Source organism: Capsicum annuum, chromosome 1 (assembly GCF_002878395.1).
Source record: "Capsicum annuum cultivar UCD-10X-F1 chromosome 1, UCD10Xv1.1, whole genome shotgun sequence".
Classification (NCBI taxonomy): Eukaryota; Viridiplantae; Streptophyta; class Magnoliopsida; order Solanales; family Solanaceae; genus Capsicum; species Capsicum annuum.
The window spans coordinates 50,321,542-50,331,065 of NC_061111.1; the positions used below are offsets into that span (position 1 = coordinate 50,321,542).

The following is a 9,524-nucleotide window of genomic DNA, read 5'->3' on the forward strand; positions in this document are numbered from 1 at the left end:
CTCTTCCCCGCTAGCCCCACCAGTTCCCAGCACCCTCCCCCAACCTCTCCCCCCCTAAAAAAATCGTTTAAATTTCGGCGACGGGAATTTTACCGGCGAAATTGGGAAAACTCAATGTCAATCAATAGTTGGGCAAGAGGAGAATGCTACATGTCAAAAGCCCTAATTATTGATGCTCCAAACGCTTTCAATTTGGAAATTAGGGTTTTTGGCCCCCATTTTCCGATTTCAAATGGAAATGGTGATTGTAGGGATTCAACTCAAAATTGTCAATCTGGTTTGATGAAATCAGCTACTGGAAATGTAGAAAAATCAAAAGCCTCAGAGAAACAACTCCGAACTTATCCAATTGTGATTTTGTTAATCCTGCAATGGTGAATTTGGCCGACGAAGCTGTTCCGGTGAACATAAATCAATTGGGGCAATTAAATTCAATTGGAAGTGATCTGGAAAAGCTCAATTTCACAAAAGCCCCATCAAATTATCCCAAGTTTGATTTCAATTTGAATTCTACGGTTAAGCATCCTCATTTAAACCATATTAGGTTATTTTATTTTATTTTTAAAAAGAACTATTTTCTATTTGACGTGGAAAATGATGTTGAATCTACGTGGAAGCTGACGTGGTGTGAAGTGTTACACACACCGAAATAGGGGTTAAAATATTGAATTTTATTGAGTTCAAGGGTCTAGATGACAAATATGTAAGTAGGAATATCCACATTACAAAACAGACCAAATACAAGGATCCATCAAGCTATTTTGCCCTTTTATACTATAAATTCACATTCTTCTTAACGGTCATGTAATGGCTTCATTGTTGGCCACTAAGATGATAGCAAAGTCCAAATTAAGACTTACGTCAATACTTAGTGGGAAGCATTTATCCATGACTTTTTTCTTATGATGAACAAATAAATTAGGAAAAAAAGTAAAAGGAGAGAGGAATGCCACAACTCTTATCCCATTGGGGCAGTTCTTTCTTCCTTTTCCAGAGCAACAATCTATAAGTTGACTTAAACTGCACGCGAAGAATAGTGGACAAACATACCAGATTACACTCATATAACATATCAGTCTGAGGATCACGCATGAGAGGCAAACTTGAGACTCGTCTGGGACTTGTCACGAGATGAGGTAGTTTGGGACAGACGTGGAGGAAGTTAGCACGCGGGACTTAGACCACCTCAAGTGTCCGCATGTACACCTGAGATGCGCCCAATGCCCAACACACGGGCTCATCCCAATGTTTCATGTGTAATCATATGTAATTAGTCTGATGAACCCCAAAAATCTCTACCTAAATCTTCACTCTTCAAAGACCTCTTTATTGATCACAAACCAGAAGTTCAGAAAATTGCAACTAAGAAAATTAGAGTCAAATGTCACATATTTGTCCATTGAGAATGCCAAATACAGTGAGGTTTCAAAGCAATGTTATCAGAGAAATCTTGATGTGTTATTTTTTCTCCAAGTCTTCATTATTCAGACTATATTTTCCTAGTCAAATCTGTTTTCCTATTTAAGTCAGAATTATATCAATATTTTCCTTTTCATGTTCATGGCATAACAACTTATGAATAACTACATAAGAAGTTTACTCTTTTACTGATGAATCATAGTGTTGTGAATTGTGTGTTATTCGCAACTTAATGGAAGTGATAATGCTGGAGTTGCACACATAATTTTAGTTTAACCTACAGGTCTAAGAATAATTTTCTAATAAATTTGAAACTTAGTAGCATCTTCCCCAAAACAAAATAGTATCAATAATGAAAAGAGTAGTCTCTTTATTAATAACAATGGTGTCCGAGCCAGCTAGCACGCACCTCGACTAATTCCATACCAACAACAAGTACCAGATAACTCTATCCACCAAGGCTAGGATAGATGGGAAGACATCACCTAGTGTTTTGTCTCTGCTTGGATTTGAACCTGAGCCGTGAAAAGAGTAGTCTTTGAAGAGAAAAATGTTGATAAACATTGGCTTTTCTATGTTAGAAAAAGAACTATTTAAATGATGCATTTGCATAAGTTCAAATGCCTCTTTATTTCTTTCTTATTTCTGTTTATTTTATACTAACTTTACTTTCTCAAAAGTTAATGAGGACAGTTATCAGACACTATACTCAGAGGTGATTTGTCTTCATATTTGAGTTTGCCATAGATGTCCAGAATGTGAATGCTTATGGAACAATGAAAGAACTCAACCAATAAGAGCAAACAATGTTCGATAAAGAAGAAGATAGTATTGCACAAAGTGGAACTCTCAAGAGGTTACACCAAAAAGAATCTTGATACAATGAGCCAAACTGAGGGAGATCTCGAGGATCATATTAAAATCTCAAACAACGCATGTTACAAATTATTAAAAAGAAAGGAACACATAAAACAAGCAAAACCTTCTTGAAGCATACATAGAAATTTGGCTAAGGAAATAGATGCTCAAAATAGGAGTAAAAAGAGTTAGAATTCATGTAACTTGTGGAAATGATAGAACTAGTAACTACTAATAGTAGGTTGGTGGGGGTGGAGATGAAGAATAGGTGGCGGATTGCTCGTACTTCTCAGATGGTGGAGGTGAGGTGGAGGTTGGAGTTTGCTTGTACTATTCCGTTGGTGGTGGAGGCGAGTAGTATGATGGTACTTTGACAGTCGTTGGTAGAGGAGGTAAATTGTAGTATTTTGGTGGAGGGGGAGAGGATTTATAGGAAGGCGTAGATTCTTTGTAGTATGGTGGAGGTGGAGGTGGAGGTGATTTATAGGAAGGAGTTGATTCTCTGTAGTATGGTGGAGGTGGTGAAGATTTGTAAGAAGAGGGTGACTCATCGTAGTATTTTGGCGGAGGTGGTGGTGACTTGTAGTATGAAGGTGCTTGTTCATAGTATTTTGGAGGCAGCGGAGGGGATTTGTAGTAAGAAGGTGATTTCTCATAATAAGCTGGAGGTGGTGATGGAGACTTGTAATAAACTGGTGACTTGTAATATTTTGGTGGGGCCGGAGATTTATAGTATTTAGAAGGAGCAGGTGATTTGTAATATTTTGCTGGGGATGGTGACTTGTAGTAATAGTGTGTCGATGGAGCAAGCGACTTGTAGTATTTTGCAGGCGAGGGAGATTTGTAGTACTTTGCAAGTGATGGTGACTTGTAGTAGTACTTTGAATGAGCAGGTGACTTGTAATAGTTCTTTGAAGGAGCAGGGGACTTGTAATACTTCTTTGCAGGAACAGGTGATTTGTAATACTTCACTACTACTGGTGACTTGTAGTAGTCATGCTTCGAAGGCACAGGTGATTTGTAATAGTGTGACGGAGAATGTTCAGCATGTTTCTCCGGTTTCTTGAAGTATGTAGTGGGTACATGATACTTGGATGGAGATGGTGATTTGTAGTACTTCTTAGAGTTGTAAGAAGGTGAGGGAGAAGTATAACCATAAGAGTAATCAGCAACAACAGTGCTAGCTAAAAAGCAAACTGCCAAAGCAAATGCAAGTAGAGGCCATTGCCCCAAATTTCCAAAGCTTTTCATTTGCTTTTGCAACCAACTAAACTTGGAGAACTAAAACTTGTGTTTCAAAGTTGAGTTGGGAGCTTTGTTTTTTATAGTAGCAAAGTGACATCCTTCTTGAAATTAATGTTGGTTAGCCACTAAGATGATAGCAAAGTCCAAATGAAGACTAGGTCAGTTCTTAGTGGCAAGCAATTGTCCATTCCTTAAAAACTTTTTCTCATGATGAAAAAAAAAATTAGGAACAACAAGTAAAAGAAAAAAGAGGAATGCCACAACTACCATCCCATTGGCAAAGGAAGTTCTTTCGTCTTGTTCCAGAGCAAGAATCTGTAAGTTGGACTTTATATTGAACATGAAGTTAATAATTACAAGGAAAAGATAGTGGATAAACACACAAGATTACACCTTATATAGCATATTGGTCTGAGGATCTTACATGAAAGACAAACTTGAGGCTCATCAAGCACTCGTCTAGAGATGAGGTCTTTGGCATAGACGTGGTGGTAGCTGTCTCGCGAGACTTGCACATAAAGTGTCCGCATGTACACCTGCGATCCGCCCAATGCCCAACGCATGAGCTCATCGCAACAGTTCATGTGTTTAAACCTTCACTTTTTAAAAACCCCTTTATTGATAACAACAGAAAGGTTGAGAAAATTGCAAGTTGCAACTAAGAAATTAGAGCCAAATGTCACATATTCTCCGTTAAGAACACCAACTACATAGAGGTTTCACAGCACTTCTATCAAAAAACTCTTGATGTCTTAATTTTGCCAAGTCTTCATTATTCAAACTATATCTTCTTTTAGAGGAGTTTAATTCACCCAGAATCTATTTTCCTCATCAAATCTGTTTTCCTACTTAAGTCAGATTGATATCAGTAGTTTCCTGTTTGTGTTCATGGGGTATGTCGCGCGCATAGCGGGAGCTTTAGTGTACCGATCAGCTGCCTTTTAGTGTTCATGGGGTATGAAAACTTAATAGTTAGATGTGAGGGGATAACAACTTACGAATAACCACATAAGAAAATTACTCTTTTACTGATGAATCTTAGTGTTGTGAATTGTTTGTTAATTTATTTTTAGGCATAATTCATAAACATGTCGTTTAACTTGGCCTCAGTTCACATCTATGATCTCCAACTTTAGATGCGCACAAGTAGACATTTAAACTTGTATAAAATTGAACAAGTAGACACACGCGTGTCATGTGACATAATACACGTAGGACACCATGTAGGACAAAAATTACATGTAGGATGTCACATATGGCATGCGTTTACTTGTTCAATTGTATGTAAGTTTAAACGCCAACTTGTGCACACCCAAAGTTGGAGGAAATAAATGCAAATTAAAGCCAAGTTAAAGGGCATACTTATGTATTATGCCTTATTTTTAACTTAGTGGAAGCCATAATGTTCGGGTTGCACACATAATTTTAGTCTAAACCTATAAGATTGAGAACATTTTCCTAACAAATTTGAAACTTGGTTGGATCTTCCCTAAAAAAAATCAATAATAAAAAGAGTAGTATTTGAAAAGAAAAATGTCGATAAACCTTGGCTTCTCTGTGTGGCCTATTCCTGTTCTCTAACAACAACAATAATATATCCCATGTAATCATGGTCTGGAGAGAGTGGTGCACAGGCAGACCTTACCCCTACCTTGTGAAGGTAGAAAGGTCGTTTCCGATAGACCCTCGGCTCAGCTTTTCCTCTTCTCTATGTTAGAAAAAGAATGTTGAAATGATGCATTTGCATAAAGTTCAAATGCCTCTTTATTTCTTTCTTATTCTGTTTATTTTATATAGTTTTACTTTCTCAAAAGTTGATGAGTAAAATTACCAGATACCTACAGTAAGAGGTGAATTCTCTTCATATTTGACTTTGCCATAAATGTCCAGAAAGTAAATTTCTTATGGAACAATGAAAGAACTCAACCAATAAGAGAAAACAAAGCTCGATAAAGAAGAAATAGTATTACACGAAGTGAAACTCTCAAAGAGGTTACACCAGAAAGAATCTTTACACAATGAGCCAAACTGAGAGAGATCTCGAGGATCATACTAAAATCTCAAACAACGCATATTGCAAATTATTAAAAGAAAGGAACACATAAAACAAGCAAAACCTGCTTGAAGCATACATAAAATTTCAGTTGAGGAAATAGAGATGCTCGAAATAGGAGCAAAAAGAGTTAGAATTCATGTAAATTGTGGAAATGATGGAATTCGTAACTATTAATAGTAGGCTTGTGGGGGTGGGGGTGAAGGTGAAGCATAGGTGGCAGATTGCTCGTACTTCTCTGGTGGGGGAGGTGAGGTGTAGGTTGGAGTTTGCTTGTAATATTCCGTTGGTGGTGGAGGCGAGTAGTATGATGGTACTTTTACGGTTGTTGGTAGAGGTGGTAGATTGTAGTATTTTGGTGGAGGGAGAGGGGAATTATAGGAAGGGGTAAATTCTTTGTAGTATGGTGGAGGTGGAGGCGATTTATAGGAAGGAGTTGATTCTTTGTAGTATGGCGGAGGTGGTGAAGATTTGTAAGAAGATGGTGACTCATCGTAGTATTTTGGCGGCGGTGGTGGTGACTTGTAGTATGAAGGTGCTTGTTCATAGTATTTTGGAGGAGGTGGAGGGGATTTGTAGTAAGAAGGTGATTTCTCATAATAAGCTGGAGGTGGTGGTGGAGACTTGTATTCAACTGGTGACTTGTAATATTTTGGTGGGGACGAAGAATTATAGTATTTAGAAGGAGCAGGTGATTTGTAATATTTTGCTGGGGATGGTGACTTGTAGTATTTTGCAGGCGATGGAGATTTGTAGTACTTTGCCGGTGATGGTGACTTGTAGTAGTACTTTGCCGGTGATGGTGACTTGTAGTAGTACTTTGAAGGAGCAGGTGACTTGTAATAGTTCTTTGAAGGAGCGGGGGACTTGTAGTACTTCTTTGAAGGTGCGGGAGCCTTGTAGTACTTCGAAGGAGTTGGGGCCTTGTAGTACTTCACTGACGGGACAGGCGCCTTGTAGTAGTTCTTTGCAGGAACAGGTGATTTGTAATACTTTACTACTACTGGGGACTTGTAGTAGTGCTTTGAAGGAGTAGGTGACTTGTAATAGTCATGCTTCAAAGGCACAGGTGATTTGTAATAATGCGATGGAGAATGTTCAGCATATTTCTCCGGTTTCTTGTAGTATGGAGTGGGAGCATCATAGTTGGACGGAGATGGTGATTTGTAGTACTTCTTAGAGTTGTAAGAAGGTGAGGGAGAAGTATAGCCATAAGAGTAATCAGCAACAACAGTGCTGGCTACAAAGCAAATTGCCAAAGCAAATGCAAGTAGAGGCCATTGCCCTAAATTTCCAAAGCTTCTCATTTGCTTTTGCAACCAACTAAACTTGGAGAAGAGGAGGATAGAACTCAGACTCGTGTTGCATAGTTGGGTTGGGATCTCTGTTTTTTATAGTAGAAAAGTAACATCATACTTGATATTAATGTAACGGTTTCATGGTTAGCCACTAAGATGATAGCAAAGTCCAGATAAAGACTAGGTCAAGACTTGTCTTTGCATAATTTAGTAAGGAACTTTTTTAGCAATGTGGCATCAATGTAATGCCTTCATGGTTACACACTAAAAAGATAGCAAATTTCAAATAAAAGTTAGGTTAGCACTTAAAGCCATACCCCCCAAGTTATGGCATCCAACTAACAAAGTACAAGGTTGACTTTTTAGTTCATAAAATCAGGAAAAAAAAAAGGTTTAAGAAAGAGAATTTCTTTGTCTATCTATGCCATAGCTTCAAAATTTTACACACGGAGTTCAAGAGAAACACTGAATACACACCGGATTTTGAAGAGCAATGGGTCTACCGGATGTTCGCCATGTCTATCGAGAGGAAAATGTTAGTGGCGGATTTCCCTTGGCAAGCTTTGGGAGGAAAGGAACTGTGATGCAACTACAACTAACAGGCACAATCAAAAAAAAAAAAAAAACCTTTTTTCCCGTGCTTATAAACAAGTTCGGATTAAAATATTGCGTCTAGTTCCTCTTTGCTATGTTGCTCAGACTCTTCAAAAATGTTGCCCCACCATGTCGTATCATTAAAAAATGCACTACTTTTGAAAGATCTGATGACACGCGCCCGTCGAAAAGAGTCCGGGTAACATCGCCTCTTTGTAATGGCTTGGGACTAGTTCTACTTCTTTCAATAGACTATCAAGAAAAAGAACGAAGCAAAATTAATCGAATTTTAGGGTAAAACTTGTCCACCAGTTTCATTCCTGAAAAGCGTGAAAGTCAGTAAGGATATCTATCAGATGGTGGATTCATGTACCAAATATTTCAATATCGTTCCATCCGGTTTTTTTGTTCCAACAGTGAACTGACTTTATTGGTTCACAGCTTCGAGGACACGTAAATGAAGTAGTGTGAAGGAAAGAACAATTCAACAAACAAATAAAAGCAACTGATCTAAATGCAAAATTTGGAAAATTTAATGACAGAAGTCGAATTTATATATATGATCTATATACAGATTGTAACTTTAAATATCGTCTACAACAGCTTTTCTGTGCTTGTCAAACTTCAAACTAAGCAGTGGCTGACCTGAACTTATTGAAATAGGGCCACATCAAGTTCTTCTTTCACCTTGCAAATCTCAGTGTCCACTGTGAAGCAATTTCATCATGTTTGGCTTTATCTCCCAAGTATAAGTGAGCAATACCAGGAACAACCGGCTTATCTGCGAGAATCAGAACCATAAGATAGAGACGAAAGGTAGTTTTTGCACATTTCGTACTCCATTTATCATTTTCAACCACTCGTTTTATTGCTAGCCCATGCAAACCAAATAAGTGGTCGGTATTCAACGTGAATCTATAAATGCTTTAACCAAGCAATATACGAAGAATCTTTTTATGGTTATATGTTTTCCTCTCTTCATGAAATTAATATTTTTCGTCTGTTTCACTTCTTCTCAGAGGATTTGAAACACCTCCAGCTTACCGAGGACATGTCCTAGATAGGAGGATATGGAGGATATGGAGATCAAGGATTAGTTTAGTAGGTAGCCACCCTGTCTAGTTTCCCTTATCACTGGTACTATTACCTGTTGTTTCCTTTGCTTCTCAGTTATCATATTATTTTTTGGTGCTACTGGCTATCGTAATTCTCTTTTCCTTCTTGTTTTGTTATGCTTTGCTTGAGCTAGGGTCTATCGGAAACAACCTCTCTACCTCATTAGGTAGGGGTAAGGCTGCGTACACACCACCCTCTACAGACCTCACTTGTGGGATTTCACTGATATTTTCATTTGTTCATGTATTCACTTCTTTTGAGGACATAGGACGGCAGATAGAAGATGTACTTACAAGTTTGAGGATTGGTGAACATTGATCTCAGAGCAAGTAGCACCTTCGAGATTGTTAATGCTGGACTCCAGTTATCTGTTAGGATGTCCAAGCTAACATTGCCGGCAGGATCAACATTACAATGATATATGCGAGTTTTGAATACAACCTACAAAAGCCTGAGGTCAGAACGAAAAGAAAGCGGAAAAAAAAGTTAATTTGGTGGTGAAGATGATTCTTGTTTATCGCTTGAATTTGGTGGTGGAAATATTTCAAGCAAAAGGAAGCCATGCTTTCAATTTCTTATTTTAATCCAATAAAGACTATGATATTCGGATACATGTTTACTCAACTTACTCATTTACTGTACACCAAAAAAAAAATTCAGGAAGGAGCAATCTTCTTTTTAAAATCAAAAGGTGTAAGAAATAAGTGATTTGGGAATGTCTTGCTTGATACTTCCAATTTAAAATGGAAAACGAACTCATGCATATCAGAAGCATCCGAGAAATAGAGAACCTACAAAACTTATATGTATACAGGAGCTTCTATTCTCCACCATATGGTACGCTGTGGGTAAAAGAGCATGAAAACCCAAATATTTGAATTACCATATCAAGAAATCGCAACTTTAGAATTCTTAAAAACAATGCTTAGGATCTATGTTGC

The 9,524-nt window shown here is 37.8% G+C and overlaps 3 protein-coding genes across 3 annotated transcripts in view; all 3 read right to left on the bottom strand.

Moving 5' to 3' along the window:
• Nucleotides 1–1,703: 1,703 nt before the first annotated feature.
• On the bottom strand, nucleotides 1,704–8,131 carry LOC107873721 (extensin-2-like). The gene is made up of 2 exons (XM_016720667.2): nucleotides 8,113–8,131; nucleotides 1,704–4,121 (listed from the first exon to the last, which is right to left on the bottom strand). Exon 2 carries the CDS (start codon nucleotides 3,526–3,528, stop codon nucleotides 2,608–2,610), a length of 921 nt encoding a protein of 306 aa, XP_016576153.2. The 5' UTR covers nucleotides 3,529–4,121; nucleotides 8,113–8,131; the 3' UTR covers nucleotides 1,704–2,607.
• LOC107873714 (extensin-2-like) lies at nucleotides 5,453–7,719 on the bottom strand. Its single transcript, XM_016720654.2, has one exon. It carries the CDS (start codon nucleotides 6,880–6,882, stop codon nucleotides 5,749–5,751), a length of 1,134 nt encoding a protein of 377 aa, XP_016576140.2. The 5' UTR covers nucleotides 6,883–7,719; the 3' UTR covers nucleotides 5,453–5,748.
• The window catches only part of LOC107873729 (constitutive photomorphogenesis protein 10), a 17,819-nt gene continuing 16,273 nt past the window's right edge, over nucleotides 7,979–9,524 (bottom strand). The window contains exons 3-4 of the mRNA XM_016720680.2: nucleotides 8,877–9,024; nucleotides 7,979–8,248 (exon numbers count right to left, since the gene is read on the bottom strand). Of these exons, the coding sequence (XP_016576166.1) occupies nucleotides 8,151–8,248; nucleotides 8,877–9,024 (246 nt within the window). The 3' untranslated portion in view covers nucleotides 7,979–8,150. The remainder of the gene's footprint in view (nucleotides 8,249–8,876; nucleotides 9,025–9,524) is intronic.